Here is a 19436-nt window from a genome sequence, read left to right on the forward strand (position 1 = left end):
AGGGAGGGGGAAGGAGCCGGGAGTCTCCGGGATCCGGCGCGCGGAGACCGCTGCTCCCGGGTCACGTGCTGCTAGACCGACCAATAAGCCCCTAAGGGCGCGGTAACGTAAAGGCAGCGGCGTGGCCGGTTACGGCCGGCCCCCGTCATGTGACCGGGCTCACTCCAATGGGCGGCGCCGGGGCGACCTGATGTTCCCGACGGCCCGTGCGTCGGCGGTGGTTGGGTGGTAAGATGGCGGCTGTGAGTCTGCGGCTCGGCGATTTGGTGTGGTGAGTCCGGGCTGCCAGGGCCAAGCGAGGTTCGCGGGGAGCTGCTTCCCTAGGCGTGAGGTGCACGGCCCGCCTCGAGGCTGCTTTTCTATGCGCTCCAGGTCGTGGAGAGAGGGCGAGACAGGTGCCGGCGCTGGGAACGAAGCCGGGCGGAAGGGGCAGCCTGGCCCCGGGGGACTAAGACCGAGGGTGGCCGCAGCGGGCCCGGCTCTGAGCCCCAAGGCTGCCGGGGTAGGGCTGCGTTCCGGACCCGGACGCTGGCGGCGGGGAATGCCCGGCGCCGCGCGGCTCCGGGGGACGCCCGGTCCTCGCCTCGGGGTCTGGCTGGGGCTCCCGGGAAAGGAGGAAAGCCGGAGAGCCCGCGGGGCCATCTCGTCCGGGCAAGCCCGTCGAAACCTGCGTTGCGATGAAATTGACCTGTGCCGGCGGCTCAGCCGGGGGTGTCGAAACCGGACTGCTGGCGCTGCCCTGTGAAGAAATGGAAGGGGGACTTTCCTTTACAACCGAAGGGTTGGCAGTGACCAGTACCTTCTTGGGTGCCTGTCGTGGTCTGCTTCTGTGTCCCAGACAACCGCCCGAACCGAGACTGACTGTCGCCGCCTCCCTCGAGCTGCGTAGCTCGTTTCTCGACCCAGAGGAAGGGCTTCCATAAGCATTTGTCAAAGCCGGGCTGGTGAATTAAACCAGACTTTGTAAGGGGAAGTCTGTGTTTACAGAGCGAACTGCCCCCCACCCCCGTCACGTCACGGAGAGGCTCTAGACAAACGACTCTTGGTGGTTTTGTTTTTCTGTGTTTCTTCTCACCAGCAGAATGCCCATACCTATGCACATAAGTCTACAATTTTGCATTGCATTTCTGAGGGACTTGGGCCTCTTGGGCCCAGCTGTGGAAGTCACGTTAAGAACTCCGGGTTGCCAGCTTTTCTTCTGGCACTTGAGGGTGGAAGTGGAGATTTAGGGAAATAAATTGCATGTTGAGTAAGTTGAAGATGGACTGGCTTTTCCAGGGCAAATGCTGACTCTCTGTGTTTTCTCTAGGGGGAAACTTGGCCGGTATCCTCCTTGGCCGGGAAAGGTGAGTGTCTTGCTACTAAGACGTCTAAAGTTGAGTTTGAGGAAGGGGAGAATGTAAGATGTATTCCCCCTCAGTTTCTAGCATTGAGTTAAACTGGGCTTATTTAAATAACACTCAGAATTTTTTTCTCTTTAGTATCAGTTTATTTAGAAACGGCAGTATAATATAAACCAGGTCCTTTAATCTGTAGCAAGTTATTATTTTTTGAATCAGAGGTGGTTTGTGATAAAGTCTTTTAACCCTGAAAATCCATTCTAACTTGAATTTAGCTTTGCATTTAAATCTAACAAAAGGAGAAGCAAATAAATTTTCCAGGAAGAAAAATCTAAATGTAGGTTAGTGAAAAGTCAAAGTATTTTTGTCCCAACTAAGTTTAAATCTTTTTTCCATTTTACCATATGTGCTACTCCAGTGCATCTTTGCAGAAGTTGGCATTCCACATTTTGCATGAGGCGATCCCTCATAGCTTTCCAAATGTTCTGTTTTTATATTCTTGCTAGGAGCCCAGGAAATGTCTTTAGACTGTCTCTTTGCAATATGGCATTTTCAGTGCCTCAGTTGTTCTTCATTGTCGCTGTTACCTGTCTCAACTCTTCCTGCACAGAAGTATTTTTAAGAGTATTCTCTATATTTCTTCAGTGATGACAGGCTCACATTGCAGGGGGTAATGACGTTGGCCTTAGTTTTAACTGCTTTTAAAACAGGGCCGGGCTTCCCTGGTGGCGCAGTGGTTGAGAGTCCGCCTGCCAATGCAGGGGACACGGGTTTGTGCCCCGATCCGGGAAGATCCCACATGCCGCAGAGCGGCTGGGCCCGTGAGCCATGGCCACTGAGCCTGTGCGTCCGGAGCCTGTGCTCCGCAATGGGAGAGGCCACAACAGTGAGAGGCCCGCGTACCACAGACACACACAAAAAAAAACAGGACCATTTTAGCAAAAGGTATATTGTATCTGCTGAACACTGTAGATCATAGTAGATGTAGGGAACTCCTGGCATATTTGCACATTTCCACATATCTCAGTAGAAAAGTGACAGATTTGGACAGAAACTAGGCCCTGTGTTTGGTTTTGTTTTTTAAGATGTATTTCTTTTATTTTTTTTCTTACCAACTTGTATCTGTGGAAAAAAGCCTTTTTCTTCCCTTTCATCCCCTAGATTGTTAACCCACCCAAGGACTTAAAGAAACCGCGTGGGAAGAAATGCTTCTTTGTAAAGTTTTTTGGAACAGAAGATCAGTGAGTAGTGCTCACCAACAGTTTCACTTTCCCTACGTTTGGGAGTTGCCCTGGGTTGAAGCTGCTTTGTGAATATTCTACGGATCCTAGTTCAGTCTCATTGTAGTCTGTAAGAATGGCGTATCATTCTGGCTTCATACCTAAGTAAAAGGTGCTATTTTATCTCCCAGAAATTGTCCTGGTCAGCTGTCCTGGGACCAGTGACAATGTCAGTCAGGTGGGAAGTGGGGTGCCACCTTCCAAATATGATAACCTCATTGAGATCAGTTCTCACGTCTCTTTACCCAACCCCACAGGCAGTTCCTTTTATCAGGGCCATGTTTGGTTCTCTTTTAATGGCTGTTTATCATCGCAGCTCAGGCATGAGTTATGCAGTGAAAGCTAAAATTTCATTCATCTTAACGTAATTGCTTAGTCTTGTTCTTGTAAAACTAGATGATTTGATCTAGTGTTCTAACGGTAAAGCTTTTTTTTTAATCTTCATTGGAGTATAATTGCTTCACAATACGTGTTAGTTTCTGTTGTACACCAAAGTGAATCAGCCATATGCATACATATGTCCCAGTATCCCCTCCCTCTTGAGCCTCCCTCTCATCCTCCCTATCACACCCCTCTAGGTCATTGGAAAGCACTGAGCCCATCTCCCTGTGCCATGCTGCTGGTTCCCACCAGCCAACTGTTTTACATTCAATAGTGTATATATGTCAATGGTACTCTCACTTTGCCCCAGCTTCTCCTTCCACCCCATGTCCTCAAGTCCATTCTCTATGTCTGCCTCTTTATTCCTGCCCTGCAACTAGGTTCATCAGTACCTTTTTTTTTTTTCGTTCCATATATGCGTTAGCATATGGTATTTGTTTTTCTTTTTCTGACTTACTTCACTCTGTATGACAGACTCTGGGTCCATCCACCTCACTACAAATAACTCAATTTCGTTTCTTTTTATGGCTGAGTAACATTCCATTGTATATATGTGACACATCTTCTTTATCCATTCACCTGTTGATGGACATTTAAGTTGGTTCCACGTCCTGGCTATTGTAAATAGTGCTGCAGTGCACGTTGTGGTACATGTCTCTTTTTGAATTATGGTTTTCTCAGGGTATATGCCCAGTAGTGGGATTGCTGGGTCATACGGTAGTGCTATTTTTAGTTTTTTAAAGAAACTCCATACTGTTCTCTATAGTGGCTGTATCAGTTTACATTCCCACCAACAGTGCAGGAGGGTGCCCTTTTCACCACACCCTTTCCAGCATTTATTGTTTCTAGATTTTTTTTTTTTTTTTTGCGGTACGCGGGCCTCTCACTGTTGTGGCCTCTCCCGTTGGGGAGCACAGGCTCCGGACGCGCAGGCTCAGCGGCCATGGCTCACGGGGCCAGCCGCTCCGCGGCACGTGGGATCTTCCCGGACCGGGGCACGAACCCGTGTCCCCTGCATCGACAGGCGGACTCTCAACCACTGCGCCACCAGGGAAGCCCTAGATTTTTTGATAGCAGCCATTCTCACCAGCGTGAGGTGATACCTCATTGTAGTTTTGATTTGCATTTCTTTAATAATTAGTGATGTTGAGCATCTTTTCATGTGCCTCTTGGCCATCTGTATGTCTTCCTTGGTGAAATGTCTAATTAGGTCTTCTGCCCATTTTTTAACTGGATTGTTGTTCTTTTGTTATTGAGCTCCATGAGCTGTTTGTATATTTTGGAGATTAATCCTTAAGAGGTTTATAGTGTCTGGTCTTACATTTAGGTCTTTAATCCATTTGGAGTTTATTTTTATGTATGGTGTTAGGTAGTGTTCTAATTTCATTCTTTTACATGTAGCTGTCCAGTTTTCCCAGCACCCCTTATTGAAGAGGCTGTCTTTTCTCTGTTGTATGTTCTCACCTCCATTGTCATAAATTAGGTGACCATATGTGCGTGGGTTTATCTCTGAGCCTTCTATCCTGTGCCATTGATCTATGTTTCTGTTTTTGTGCCAGTACCATACTGTCTTGATTACTGTAGCTTTGTGGTATAGTTTGAAGTCGGGGAGCCTGATTCCTTCAACTCTGTTTTTCTGTCTCAGGATTGCTTTGGCTGTTCGGGGTCTTCTGTAACAGTAAAGCTTTTTAACCAGATCTGTTTTAGAGTTGAAATCAGGACTATTAATTTGAGATTCTTCAATAGGCCATATAAGAAGTCACAGTGAAGCAAAGAATGTGTATTTGAGTTTCCAGCGACTTGTTTAGCTTTCTCATCACTCCATCAAGTTGATTGCCTGGGTCTAGCTAGATGGTTTGATTTAAGTAGTTGCGTTTCTATTTATGATTCTTACAGGAAAACGTAGCTTTGGGTTTGAAAAATGTCTGTGACTTTCCTGATATATCTAATACCAACATTTAAAATATACATTTCTAGAAAGCGATGTATAATATTCCATAGGAAAATCTCTTACAACAGTATTTTTCCCTGGCAAGCTTATGTGTCAGAGTGCTTACCCTGGTTTAGAGTTTGCATGGCATGTCTACCTTCACCAAAAACATATACAGACATACCCAGCCCCAGTTCTTGTCACAAACCAACTCAGCAGCCTTTTGGTGGCAATATTTCAAGGGAGTCACTGGCCCAGAGCTGTGAGAGCAAGAGACAATATGGAGGAGGGAATGTTCTGGTAATGCCTTGAATTTACAGCAAAGATTGTCTGGATGCAGACAAGTATGATTGTACAGCCACACTCCACATTGCTGGACACCAAAGGGAACTTCCAGAAAAGCAAATGCTGTGGTCCCCGTCTTCCAGGGACTCAGGACAAGACATAAACTCAGGTGACAAGACGTAAACATTTTAGATGGGATTAAGTGCAGAATGAGTGATGTGTAGAATTATTGTTAAAGGGTTCTAGAACAAGAAGAGATCAGCGGAGAACAGCTAGGTCAAAGAAGGTTGCTGGAGAGATGGGATTTAGGTCAAACTCTGGAGAATGGCTAGAATTTGGACAGGCAAGAATAGTAAAGGCATTCCAGGCAGTGGGGCTACTGTAAACCCCTGGGAGTTAAGTTGGATGTGTGGACAGAGAGAGCCTTCCTGCGTGAGGTAAAGAACTTGTGCTTGGGGAGAACAGGGGCAACGTGGTTGGCCCAGCTTGGTTAGCTAAATGAAGAAGTACGCAAGTCTGAAACACAAATGGGACCTCATAGAAAGTGGGGAGTTAATCAGCTTACAGGAGACCTGAAAGCTATTGTGTTTTTATGATAATTTTTTAAATGCTAGAAGGCTAGAAGAATAAACTGTGGTCCCTATGTATACGAAATACTACAAATAGGACACAGGAAATTGGAGCTGAGGGAATCTCAGCACTCAAGCACTCAACCAAGCAAACCTTTGAAGCCAGTGAAAAGGATGAGTTTCCTGGAACAAAAATAACGTCTTGGTGGTGGTGATGATGTGATTTCTAACTAAAGTTCTTTGAGGAGATTCATAAGCAAGTGGATACACAGCTGTGGCTAGGTATAATATCTTTAGTCTTCTAAACCTCCTTGATAGTGTTTGTAAAAAACCATTTAAAAATTAAGCTATCAGGGAACATGTTAACTTTTTGTGGCTAAGCGGTTGCCTTCATGAAAGGAAACAAAGGTTAAGGAGCTACAGTACGTCTCTAAAGGGAGAAGGGTTCTTAGTGATCAGTGTTAGGCAGATTTTATTTAGAATTTTTGTATTAACTGAAGGCAAAATCTCCGGATTGTTTGGTAGCAGTGAATTACTTTGGGGAAAGAGCTCTGGCTTGTTACCAGCCTAATGTATATTTAGATACCACTTTTGCCTGCTCTGTGATTTGGGCTGCTTCACTTTTCTAAGACTCTTTGTCCTCGTCCACATGTGGGGATAACACCCCCAACCTTGTAGTTATGAAGAAGTAGCATCACTTATTCATAATATTGGTTGGCAAGAGCAGGTGTTCAACAAACATCAGGTCGGGGTATAGATCTGTTACAAAAGAAAAAAGCTGATTAGAAGCAGGTGGCTTTAAGTAAGGAAAATGTGAGAGAGAGAGAGAGAGACAGACCCTGCCCATGGTAGGGCAGAGTGGGGAGGATCTGTGTTTGAAAAGAAAGGCATCTGAGAGTTGGAGATTCCTAAGAATGTCAGCCAGGTCTGTTGTTTTGACCATAAAGGCATTGAACACAAAACAGTACATTGTTCCACCTTTTTCTGTTTGGTTGGTTTTGTTTTGTTCTTGTTACTCTTTTTTCTTATTTTTACATCGTTCCTCTTTTATGTAAAAACTGTATCGTGCCTCACCAGGAGTACTATGTGCTGTCTAGTCTATCATCCTAATGGGATCTGATGGAACTAGTCAACATCGGGAAAGGGGACTGAATCAGGTGAAAGAGAGGACTCTTTAATGTGAAAAAGCAAAGACCAAGAAAAGAACACCATCAGAACTGGTGAAATAATGAGCGGCCTTAAAGAGATAAACACTGACTTGTTCATAAATCCTCAGGTGTTTTGACAAGGGGCACCGTGAGTAGAATAAATGTTGTGTGACTGTGTTTAGGACATATATAAGGAGAACTATGTGAGACGTGGTTTAGACAGGAAATGCGAGTGGACTTTTTAGGGATGAGAATGACTTTTTACGGGCAAAGCTGTAAGTGGCTACAGCAGAGGCTGGACTCTACCTCACATTTAATGCTTGATGCCAGGGAGAGGGTCGTGTGCTCCTGGCACGTTCTAGGGGCTCCGTTGGTCACTGGGCCCTGACCTCGGTGGACATGTTCTGACCCAGTGAGGCTGTTCTTGTATTCCTGAGGAACATAGGATTCAGTCAGGGATGTTCAGTTTCAAAACTGACATGCTATTTAATGAAAATATAGAGAGATATGATTTTTTTATATTAAGCAGGGACTTTTATTAAAGAGTAAAAAGGGCAGCTCCTTAAGATAAATCGTGATTTCAATCTTTTAGAAACCTGATTTTCTCTCTTCCTCTTCCAGAACATCTAGCAAATTATGTTGACTTCCCACTGGAAGAGGGAACCAGGAAGAGAGGGCCGGGGGTGATGTCACCAGGATGTCGACATAGTTCGTTCCTGACTTCGCTCCCCCTCACAAAAAGGAAGCGAGGAATAGACCTTCCCAACCAGCCTCCCCTGTGAGGGGAAGGACTTAATATAAGATGGCTAGATTCAGCTGAGCCTAGGTGGCTACATGGGAATTGCCCACAGTCCTTTTCTATTTTGCAAAAATTCAGAGGGGAAAATAACTTCAGTGTAATTTTGCCAGCTCCACCACATGACCACATCAAAAGATTAAGTCTCAGGTACATGATGGCCCACTTCGAACAGGTGGCTGCTCATCAGAGTAGAAACTGAGCTTAGGGTTTAAAAGTTTCATCAGTGGCCGTGAATGGCAGAATGGAGGGAGTTCATTTAGTTTGCAGGTGTTCAAAAAACCACCAGAAACAAACCAGTTCAAAGAATACCGTGGGCAAACAATGGGTAAATCCCAAACGAGAGTTTCTGTAGCAGTCAGGAAACAAGGATTTAAGTGATAAGACGTCCAAGGTCCCAGCCTGAGGTACTTTTTACATCAAGCTAGATATAAGATGGGACAGCCTGGTTGTGAGGTGTCTGAGTGAGTGCTAAAGTAACTTCTAGAGGGAATGCCCTGGCGGTCCAGTGGTTAGGACTCCTCGCTCACTGCCGAGGGCCTGGGTTCAGTCCCTGGTCGGGGACCTAAAATCCCACAAGCCTCGAGGTGTGGCCAAAAAATTTTTTTAAATAATAATGAAGTAACTTCTAGAAAAGTTTGTGGCTCATAATTAGAAGCATAGCAGATTGGAACCATCTGAGCATCCCCTTTTCTTTTCACCTGGCACCTGATTGACCCACTTTCCCTGCATCCAACACATGCAATGGTTGGAGCCAAGCAGATAGAGCCACTGCTCCAGTATTTGGAGTGAGCCAGCAGTGTCCCTCTGCCAGAGCTGGACAGTAGTTATCCTAGAGAGCTCTGAGCAGGTTCACCCCTCCCAGCGCCAACAGTAGCTCCTGTCCTACACGTGCCTCCCTTCGTGGCTGAGGCAGTGGACCCCAGGAACAGGTGTCATGCATGAAAAGAAGTGGCTGGCCATGTTGGTGTTGGCAGTGCAGCTTGAGAGCCTTATGCAGCATTTGGGAATGTTTTCAAGTTTTGGAAACAAAAATCTTCTAAATCTGTTTTCTCTGCTAGTCTTTGTTTTTTGGGGTTTTTTTTTAAACTTTTTTTTAATTTATTTTGGCTGCGTTGGGTCTTCATTGCTACATGTGGGCTTTCTCTAATTGTGGCAAGTGGGCTTATTGCTGTGGCTTCTCGTTGCAGAGCACAGGCTCTAGGCACACAGGCTTCAGTAGTTGCAGCACGCAGGCTCAGTAGTTGTGGCGCACGGACTTAGTTGCTCTGTGGCATGTGGGATCTTCTCGGACCAGGGATCGAACCCGTGTCCCCCTGCATTGGCAGGCGGATTCTTAACCACTGCACCACCAGGGAAGTCCCTGCAAATCTTTGTTGATGTCTGTATGATAATCAGTTGCTTGAAATTAACTAAAATTGTTAGTTATTTGTTTTGTGGCTTTTTTGGTTGTTTTGTTTTTTGATTTGCAGTTTTTTGGGTGTCTTGATTTCTGAATAGCTTAGACTTGGACCTGTAACACCTCAGTAATCCTCAGCCTCTTTCATTGGTTTAAGGGGGTATGGGGCAAGCATAGAAATTATTTGTGCAGTACTACAGTACTCCCCAAATCCAGATGGAGAGGTGAACACACATCTCTGACCTCATCCTTATTCTCACCTGTGGGCTATGCTTACGTGTGTGTACTCTCTCTCTCCCACCCAGGTTATTGTTGCTGTGAAGTCTGAGACACATAGACGAGGGTGCTTGAGATTGTTCATAGACTGGCTTCTTTACTATGATATCATAGTTTAGTTTTAATTTAAGGGGAAAACAGGCCAGAATTATGGAAGTGTTTGAAAATGTGAAATTTTTAAATTTATTTTGAGTGTATAATCGGAAGGTGGCTTAGTGGAAGTTTTATATTCTCAAATGGAAGGCATTTGTGGGAGGTGTATCAGAAGACCAGCGTACGTTTGCTGCTCTTGGCCATGTTACAGGTGCTGTTACACAGTCAGCCAGGCAGTAGCTACCCACCTGAGCAGACCTACACAAGGAAGTCATGGGGGAGAACCCTCTGGGCAGTCAGGGTAGCCCATGTGCTAGAGCAAAGGCCTTTATCGTTGATATGTTGTTTTTTAGGAATAATAGATATTCGTGGTTTCCCTGCAAATCAAGCTGTAAACCGTTGAAACAATTTCATTCATCCTCATCCCTCAGCCACCAAGTTTCTGGCCCATAGGCATCCAATTATACTAGTTTCTTATGGCGAGTCCCTCCAGAGACACTGCACATCATCATGAAGTTACATGCTCCTTTTTCCTTGTCTTTACACAAGTGCTTGCATACTACACACACTGTTCTGTATCTTGCTGTTTTCCACTTAGCCAAGTATCTTAAGGGACCTTCCATTTCATTCTTTGTAATGATCTCACTGATTGCCAGTTAGCTTGTTTTCGGGCATTTACTTCTACAAACAATGTGTAATTAACTTCCTTGTATATAGAAGAAGGCTGGTTCGTTAGACACAACTTGACTAAGCCTGATTTTTTTGACTTCCCAGCCCACAGCAAATTGGTTGGGAAAGGTACAGCTCCATCTAGGCATTGGGAGCTCGTTAAGAGGGAAATCACAAGTTACAGCTTATATCAAGCAAAGAAACAGAACAGTCACTTTAAAAACATACAAACAACAGCAAAAACTACAAAAAGCCTCCGCAACCATACATTATTTAACCCGGAGGTCAGCAATCCAGCCCCTATGCAGGTGCCTAGGAGTTGTCATTTACTGGGTGATTATTGAGCACCAGTTGCATGCCACGCCCCGCCTGATGGGCCTCAGTGGGTGGAGAGTGGGGCTTATTGAAGCTCCAGCTGAAATTCAAGCTTGCCCTTTTTAAGGAGACAGAGTTTTGCAATATAGCCTTCGGAGAGAAAATTATTGAGATGGCCAAAGTGAATTTCAATTCATCTTGCTTTCAAGAGATAATCTTCCTAGGGCTCCAGTGGGCTGGCTTTTTATTTACTGATTTTCTGACGTGACAGGATGTTTCTCCAACAAGAGGTTGATTTCTTAAGTAGATTAACATTTCTTGCATTTATCGTGTTGAAGTCATATTTATACTGTCAGTTCTTTTAGCATATTATTTTCACTTTTCAAAGATGGTCATAAGAGGAAAATTTTAGTATCTCAAATGCCAGTCTTTATTTAGGATGAGTGTTTTTGTTTTGCTTTTTTTTTAATGCGGTACATGGGCCTCTCATTGTTGTGGCCTCTCCCGTTGCTGAGCACAGGTTCTGGACGCGCAAGCTCAGCAGCCATGGCTCACGGGCCCAGCCGCTGCGGGGCATGTGGGATCTTCCCGGATCAGGGCACGAACCCGTATCGCCGCACCCATATCCCCTGCATCGGCAGGCGGACTCTCAACCACTGCGCCACCAGGGAAGCCCCAGGATGGGTGAATACTGACTGTGCTGTTCTCCTGGCAGAAGTCAGTAATACACTTAAAATGCTTCAACTAACAGATAGGCATGGATTTATTCGTGCTTCCTCCACAGATGTTCTCACCTTTCCACTTGAATCAGAGGTTCATGTGAGGGGGTTGAGGAAGAGGGAGTTAGGGATTCTTAGAGTCTCTTGTCCCATCTCAAGGGGCTCGATGAAAACCACCCAGTCTTTCTTATGCTAGGAACTTGGGCAGGTCTCAGCTTCTGACCTGAAGCTCGGAGAGGGAGGAGGCTTCTCCTGAGGACTGTGGGTCTTTAAGCTTCATCACTGATACTTGTGTCACCTTAGAGCTGCCATTTAATCTGAAAGTTTGACTTGCTTTTCAGGGTGTGTCTGGCTTTTCTTCTGACTGTGCTGGTGGTTTGTCCTTAGAAATGCTGTAAATGCATTTGCTAAATAATGTAGGGTCAAAATTTAATTCCATTTTTCCTCCTTGTAGATCAGACCCATTGGGTCTGTTGTGTCCAATTTCAAACCTCAAGATGAGTTGGTCACTAGAAGGATACCTGCTTACTTCATCTCATTGGAGCCCTGTGCGATAAGACCAGCGTCTGAGTGCCCGTTCACTTGTTTCATTCTCTCTAGTCTTGTTTACCCATAGATAACATGCCTAGTCCTAGTTTGCAGACTGATGGTCCAGAGATTGTGTTTGTGCAGACCCGTCATCACAGCCATTAGCACAACCACTGAAAGCACAGGTGGCTGTTGCTGGGTTGGTAGCTCTATTTTTATGTGCAGAGGTTAGCACTTTTACTGTTATTAGTGAATATTCTCTAGCTTTCTCTAAAGGAAAGAATCCTAAGTTAGTGTGATAGCCTAGTTTCTATATCCTTGACTTGACCCACTTTTTCTGAAGGTTATGCTATGAAACCTCTGAGTATTGCATGGTAAAATATGTAAATCAACTCTTTACCTTGCCAAGCCTATAAAATTCTCTCCATTATTACTGGTGTTCTGGAAACTGAATGTCATTTAGGGAAACCACAGAAGCCAGCTGGGGCAGATTTATGCAGGTTAGTATGGTAGGCCAGTTATTCCAGAGTTGATGGCTTTTTTCGTTTTCATGTGTTTTGCATTGGTGGTAGGAATTAAAAATCGGAAGAGTATGTTCCCTTTCCTCTAATCTCAAGTAGAATCTTGCTTTTAAAAGCCTCCTTTTGTGACTACTGCCCTTGTTCCAATGTGTCACAAGTTTTGTGTGGTTTAGTAGCCCTGGGTACAATCATTTATGAACAAATAGAGGCTCCAAGGCTGCAGACATTTGTAGAAGCAGCAGGTTTTTGAAGATGTTGCCTTTCTTTAGCCCTCGTAGCCTCCCACATTCTCAGTGGATTGACAGGTCATCATTCTGGCTCAGGCTCTTGATGGACAGTGATGCTGCTATGGTTGATAACGCTTCCAAGAGCCCTGATTCCCTGGGATCCACGTGGGGCCATTTGTACTGTGTAGTGAGAATGGGAGCGCATCTACAGGTTTCCTTTGCCCTGAGCTAGTGGCAGAGTATGTGTGTTTCAGTGTGGAAGGCTGGTGAATAAGAGTGGAAATAACCTGCAGTGCAGTGATTTTATTTGGAGGATGCTGATTTTGGTGGTGGCTGTTTGACTTGTTTCAAGAAAACATACTTTTAGGCTCAAGAGTTTGGGGTGGTCAATAGCATGTTTTGGAAAAAGATGGAAGGCCTGTTTCAAAATCCAGTTAAACCAAACAGGTATTTGCATTCTGCTGGGGTGAGGTCTTTGATAGTTTTGGGCATAGGCAGTGTGGATCATATCCTTTCTCTCTGTTTTCTGCCAGTGCCTGGATCAAAGTGGAACAGCTCAAGCCGTATCATGCACATAAGGAGGAAATGATAAAGATTAACAAGGGAAAACGATTCCAGCAAGCTGTGGATGCCGTAGAAGAGTTCCTCAGGAGAGCCAAAGGAAAAGACCAGGTGAGAGGCTTCACGATTCTCACTTTATGCTGACTCCAGACTGGTTATTTTTGCATAGTAACTGACAGATTAAATATCGCCCAAACCCAAAACTATTCTTAACGCAATGCCAGTGGAGAGAGAGCTACTTCAAATCTAAGGTATCAGTGTTTTGCTAATCAACTTGAAACTCCATGCATGTGGCTGACCTTTCTGGAATAGATTGTTGCTCTTAGGAAAGTCTCTTGGACCCAGGAGAAGTATCTCAGCTTTTGAGTATAGCACAGGCCTTCTCCTTTTTATAGCATGGAGGTTAGGAGCACGGCCTCTGAGCTATATCCACTCCCTGGGTGTAAATCCAGTTTGGGGACTGTGGGCAAGTGACTTGAATTTCTTTTTCAATCCACTTCCCCAAATATAAGTGGAGTTGACAGCAGAGCCTACTTCATAGGGTTGTTGTGTGGATAACACACGTAAAGCACTTATCACAGGGTGTGGCTCCTGTAAATCATGGTAGTGATGGTGGTGGCTGTTGTCGTGGTTATCATTATTATTATTAAACTTTCAGACATCGTCCCACAGTTCTGCTGATGACAAGAATCGGCGTAATTCCAGTGAGGAGAGAAGTAGGCCAAACTCAGGTGATGAGAAGCGCAAGCTTAGCCTGTCTGAAGGGAAGGTGAAGAAGAACATGGGAGAAGGAAAGAAGAGGGTGTCTTCAGGCTCCTCAGAGAGAGGCTCCAAGTCCCCTCTGAAAAGAGCCCAAGAGCAAAGTCCCCGGAAGCGGGGTCGGCCCCCAAAGGATGAGAAGGTTTGTTTTATCTCTGTAGCTTCTGGGATTAGTGACTTTCTATTGTATACCGGAGAGCTGAGCTCTACGGTATGCTTCAGCTCCCTGAATGGACGTAGAGTCCTCTGCTATGTGCTGCCCTAAAGAATTCTGCAGACCAGGGGAGGGGCACGGCCTGGATGCACGGGTGGACCAGATGGTCGAGGGAGGAGAAGGGTCCACCTGAGCCAGCGTGCAAGGGCCGGCACTGGAAAGGGCTGAGCAGGAAAGAAGGGAAGGCCTTCCATACACGAAGGGCGCAGCCCACGTGGGCTCGATGTTAGCATGCAGAGTCTCAGTACTGGTAGAGGACAGGAAGGAGACCTGACAGGTAAAGATAGGTTGTCACCCGATTGTGGAGAGCCTTGAGGTCTAAGCAGTGTTATACTGTCATGGAGTCAGTAGGGTGCCGTGAAGGTGTTTGAGCTGGATGTGGAGGTGGCAGTGTGCTCCCAGCTGTGTGTTAGGGATCATGGCGGGCAGAGAAGAAAGGCTCAAAGCCAATGAGAAGGGTAACTTCAGGTGTGCGTTCATAAGGAGCTTTCCTTGGCGGGGGTGGGCGGTGGGTGGGATAGCAAATATTGAAAGGAACTGTGTGAGAGGCACTTCAGAGGAAGAGTTCTTAAGATTTGGTAACTGGTTACATATAAGGGATGATGGAAAAAAGGGAAGGGAGATGATTTAAAGTCTGTGCCTGGGGAAATGATGATGCTTTTTTTCTGAGCAGAGGAGTAAGGAGAGGAGCTGGTTTATGGGGCAAGAGGACCAGTTCTGTTTTGAGTGTGATGCATTTGGAGTGATGTCTAGACTGCCAGGGAGGCTTCCAATAACATAGGATGGAAATGTAGGTGTGGAGGAGCGAATATCTAGAGAGGACGTTGGATCCATGCGACCAGATGGGGATTGTCTTGGGGGAAGCAAGGAGAGAGAAGAGTGAAGAGCAGAAGTTGGCTTTGCAGAGAGGATGCACATAGCTCAGGGTTGGAAGAAGTGGGCAGAGCCGGCAAAGTAAAGTAAAGCAGAAATAATATACCTCTCACCTTCTTCCCAAAAAGATTTGTATGAGTCTTAGAAGCCAAGGGAGGAGAATTTGAGGTGAAGGGGGTAGTCTGTCAAAACACAGGGGAAGATTGTTAGAGCAGGATCAAGGGGTTAGAAGCCAGATGGCTGGCACAGACAGACGGGTTATGAGGCCGTGATGAAACGCTGAACGTGTGATCAAAACTTGCAAGTTCAGACACCAGTGAGACCGGGCAGGGAAGGGAGAGAGTGCTCAAGCAGGAGGTTGGGCCGAGAGCATTAGGGGTGGCAGTGGCTGCTGTCTGGGGAGGCCAAGGCCCCCCCTCAGGATTACAGCCAACTTTTGCCAGATCGTCTGGTTTTTCTCAAGAGAAGCTGGAAATACAGATTTTTTTTTTTAAGTGAAATGTTCCAGTTTTAAATGTTAGAAGCTAACTCAAATTTTTAAAACACTTTTAGGTCCAAAGGAACATCTCTCTGGACTAGATTCAGCCTGTCAGCTGCCACTGTGCCATCTCTGCATTAGAGGAGGTCCTTCTCGCTGTTAGATGACCTAAGACAGAGAGTAGATGAGAGCAGCTGTAGCGGTGGGGACAGCCAAGGTGACCATGAGTGCAGGGAACCTCCAGCCAAAGGTAGAAAAAGTTTAGAAATTGCCAGGAGCAGTGCATGAAGAACTTTTCAGGGAGTATGATCTGATTTGATCCAATTGAATTGATTTCCTGGGGACCCACAGAAATCTGGGCTGTCAGGTTTTATACTGTTCTCCAAATTCATGCTGTCTGGTATCTTAAGCCATGGATCTCACCAACTCCTGTGCTCGCCCTGGAGAGAAACTTCTTTTTGGATAAAGGGAGGTATAAAGGAGAGGTTAGGAGGGGGACCTAGAGTTTGAATCATGACTCCGTGACTTGTTACAGCTGTGCAACCTTGGCCAACTGCCTTTGCCTCAGTTTCCTTGTCTGCTCATTGAAAATAATAAAGCCTCTTAGGTTTAAGAATTAAATGAGTAACACAAGCCAAGTACTTAGTGCCTGCGACACTATACATTCGATGAACGTTGGACATTTATTACTTTTTAGCAGTAGCCTGTTGTGCAGCGAGAGTGTGGTTGTTTTAGTGCAACCCCAGGGGCTGCTGCCAGGCTTACTCCTCACAAAAGAGTGTGTGTTGCTATAGTAATTGTCATTTGGCTGGCGAGCTCCTCTCTGAAACAGCACAGTAGCCTAGCTGATAACTGGGCAGAGCCCCAGATGATTGCCGTTCTGGGCCATAATTCTCTGTCCCATGAGGATTAACTGAAAAGCCTGACCTTGATGGCAGGGGTGTCGATTATGTGCGGGAAGGCGAAGGCTGTGTTTGTGTCTAGACTCTTGTGTGGGAGCCATGTGAGGGGTGCACACTCACCCTCTCTCTGGGGCTCTTATTTCTGAGTCCTGAGCTGAGAACTGCAACTCCAGGCACAAACCATCCGGACAGGACAGAACTGTCCGTGGTTCTCCTAAAATCCAGACTTGTGCAGAGAGCAAGGAGTCAGGAATTGAGGCCTTTGGTCAGTGCTGGACAGAGAGCTGTGTTCTCGCCTTACTCCCTTCTGTTGTGGCCTTAGACAAGTCACTAGGTTGGTGACCATTTACATTTAAATTAATTTACATTAAACCCAAATTAAAATCCAGTTTCTTAGTCACACTAGCAGGTGCTCCATAGTGACATGTGACTCGTGGCTACTGCACTAGATACAGTGGAGTCAGAACATGTCCATCATGACAGAAACTTCTCTGAGACAGTACTGCACTGGGCCTCTTTTTTTTTTTTTGAGCGTCTCCACTGCGGGCCAGGTGTCAAGGGATAAAGCTCTACAGCTGATCTGCTCTTGCCCCTCCACCACAGATTTGACCTCATGTCCGTCTCCCCATTTGCTGTCTTCCAGCCTTGGTGGCCCTCCTTGCATTTTCCCCTCGGCTATCTAGTTGAGATCTCAACATGCCCCACTGAACTCTTGACTTCCCCACCCAAATGGTTCCTACCTTCTGTCTGGGGAGACAGCAGGCTCCTGGCTCCTCAACATCCCAGTTCTAATTCTGGCTTTGTCACTTAGCAGCTGTAAAAAGTTGGGCAGATGTCCTCAGTGCTCCATGTGTTTTTCTTAGTTTTTTTTGAGATATGGTGGATTCCTTCTGAAGCCAGTATTGTTATCTTAATGTTCATTATTTGCCATAAGGAATTTTCTCTGTGACCTGCTGACCACACTACAGACCACAATCGGGCTTTCCCGTTACCTCCATCCTTATGAAATTTTGGCACAGGAACACATTTGTTACTTCTAGAACAGAGAAGAAGAAAGGCTCCCTCTGCGTTGACAGGAACTTGACCTGTTTCTCCCGATGAACAGTCATCAGAGCCATGCCTGGGGAGACCGTGGAGCTGGCAGGGCTAGTTCGGGGTGGAGTGTGACTAAAGGGAGCAAAACAGTGAAGAGGTGCTCCCAGAGTTAGGCAGGAAGACACCTGCTCCTGAGGTGCCACGGTGTTTTGACGATCTGCCTTTCCCTCTGTAGGACCTCACCATCCCCGAGTCTAGTACTGTGAAGGGGATGATGGCCGGACCCATGGCTGCGTTTAAATGGCAACCAACCGTGAGCGAGGTAATAAACTCTCCCGTGGGCCAGGAGAAGCCCGGCCTCAGAGCTGGTTTCCTGGCCTGACTGTGTGATGTGCTCTTCCTTTCCCCCACTTTTCTTGTGTATGAGACTTTTTTTTTTCTAATTGCCAAACAGTACAGAAGTGAATGAGTTAAAAAGCACAGGTCTCCACCCTGGGGCATCCTGACTGTTAAGCTCCAAACCCTTTGGCACACCCACTTAACCATCATTTACATAATCACATACCCATGTTACAGTTTTTACTTTCGGGAGTAGTGTTAGTTTTCACAAAAGTGGGATCATTCTGCAGATTTTTTCCACTTGGTACTTTATAAACACCCTTTCACTGTATATACAGCTTTGATGTTTGGTAGCTGCACACTACCTTATCCTTGGGGTGGATGCACCGTCCCCCTGTTGCTGGGCCTACTTAGGAAAAGCCTTGACGGTCCTGCAGTTGTTGTCTCCTCATTTCTTTTAATACTGATCCTCAGTGAGTCAAGACACTCAAGGGTCTGGCACCAGGCACAAGTGGGCCAAAATCCTAAGATCAGAAAAGTTTGAGAATTTGGTTTGGTCTGCTGGGTCATCCAAAGTGATTGGTGAATGCTGGATTTAAAAAATAGTATGCTTTTAAAATATTATTCCAGTGTTTGGGAATAATTTATCCACCAACCTGGCAGAAACGTTCATTCTTTTCCACTTGAAACCAGTTTTCCTCCAGGTAGAATGGGCATCGTTTGAAAGGCTTAGCCCAGCAGTGGGAGAAGAGTTTCCAGGCAGTTGTGAGAATGAGCCCAGCTCTCAGAGGTGTTTCAGCCAGAGGAGAAGCTGGTTCTCAGGTAGAAGGAGGTGACCTGTGTTGGAAGATAACTTGTTTTATTAAATTATTTTCTGGTTTCAGCCTGTTAAAGATGCAGACCCTCATTTCCATCACTTCCTGCTCAGCCAAACCGAGAAGGTAAGTTGTTCTTTGAGGTTCTTCATCCTTGGTCAGGAGCTGGCCTGAGGGGAGAGTCCTGCTCCTTTGGAACCTCACCCTAGTCTGAAAAGTTAGTCTCTACCTGTACTGCTGCCCAGAGCAACTAGTTAAGTTTAAAAGTTACATAGAGGACCACTCATGAATCAGGCACTGTTAAGATTAAAAATGGGGCTTCCCTGGTGGCGCAGTGGTTGAAGAGTCTGCCTGCCGATGCAGGGGACACGGGTTCGTGCCCCAGTCCGGGAAGATCCCACATGCCGCGGAGCGGCTGGGCCCGTGAGCCATGGCCGCTGAGCCTGCGCGTCCGGAGCCTGTGCTCCACAACGAGAGAGGCCACAACAGTGAGAGGCCTGTGTATTGCAAAAAAAATAAAAATAAAAATGAACCCAAAAAAGCTTTTAAAACTTAGTGACTGTGTGGTTGAGATATTTGCGGTTGCCTTCAGAGTCTAGGATGGAATTGAAACTTCAGGAGCTGTCGACCACCCACAAGGTAGCCAGTGCTGCTGGATGAAGGCAGTCTCCATGAGCCCTGGGAGTGTGGCGGTAGTTTCCCCAAGTGTCTACAGGGCTATCGGTTAGGCTGAGCCCTGATAGGATCTGCTGATGGTATGTGGCCTTGGAGTTGGACAGATCTGTATTCCAAGCCTAGTTATACTGACCAGGTCTGTAATTCTGGGCACATGACCTAGCTCCTTTGATTTTCAACGTCATGATCAGCAAAAGCATCTTGTAGAGCTGCGTGAGAGCTGAATGAAGTGATGCAGGTTAACTTTTCATGTGTGGTTTAGAATTCAGTAAGGTTGGACACCAAATAAGTTTTTGATGTTAACTTTCC

General features: G+C 46.0%; 1 protein-coding gene across 5 annotated transcripts in view; it reads left to right on the forward strand.

Moving 5' to 3' along the window:
- Positions 1–167: 167 nt before the first annotated feature.
- Positions 168–19436, forward strand: part of GLYR1 (glyoxylate reductase 1 homolog) — a 34654-nt gene continuing 15385 nt past the window's right edge. For 2 of the 5 annotated variants that reach the window (XM_065892036.1, XM_065892037.1), the window contains exons 1-7: positions 234–271; positions 1310–1346; positions 2502–2581; positions 13010–13148; positions 13696–13938; positions 17534–17620; positions 18522–18578. In XM_065892036.1, the coding sequence (XP_065748108.1) occupies positions 234–271; positions 1310–1346; positions 2502–2581; positions 13010–13148; positions 13696–13938; positions 17534–17620; positions 18522–18578 (681 nt within the window). Of the gene's footprint in view, positions 272–1309; positions 1347–2501; positions 2582–13009; positions 13149–13695; positions 13939–17533; positions 17621–18521; positions 18579–19436 lie in introns of all 5 variants that reach the window. The other 3 variants (XM_065892038.1, XM_065892039.1, XM_065892035.1) reach the window with 2 other exon arrangements.

The sequence above is a fragment of the Phocoena phocoena genome, chromosome 15 (assembly GCF_963924675.1).
Source record: "Phocoena phocoena chromosome 15, mPhoPho1.1, whole genome shotgun sequence".
Classification (NCBI taxonomy): Eukaryota; Metazoa; Chordata; class Mammalia; order Artiodactyla; family Phocoenidae; genus Phocoena; species Phocoena phocoena.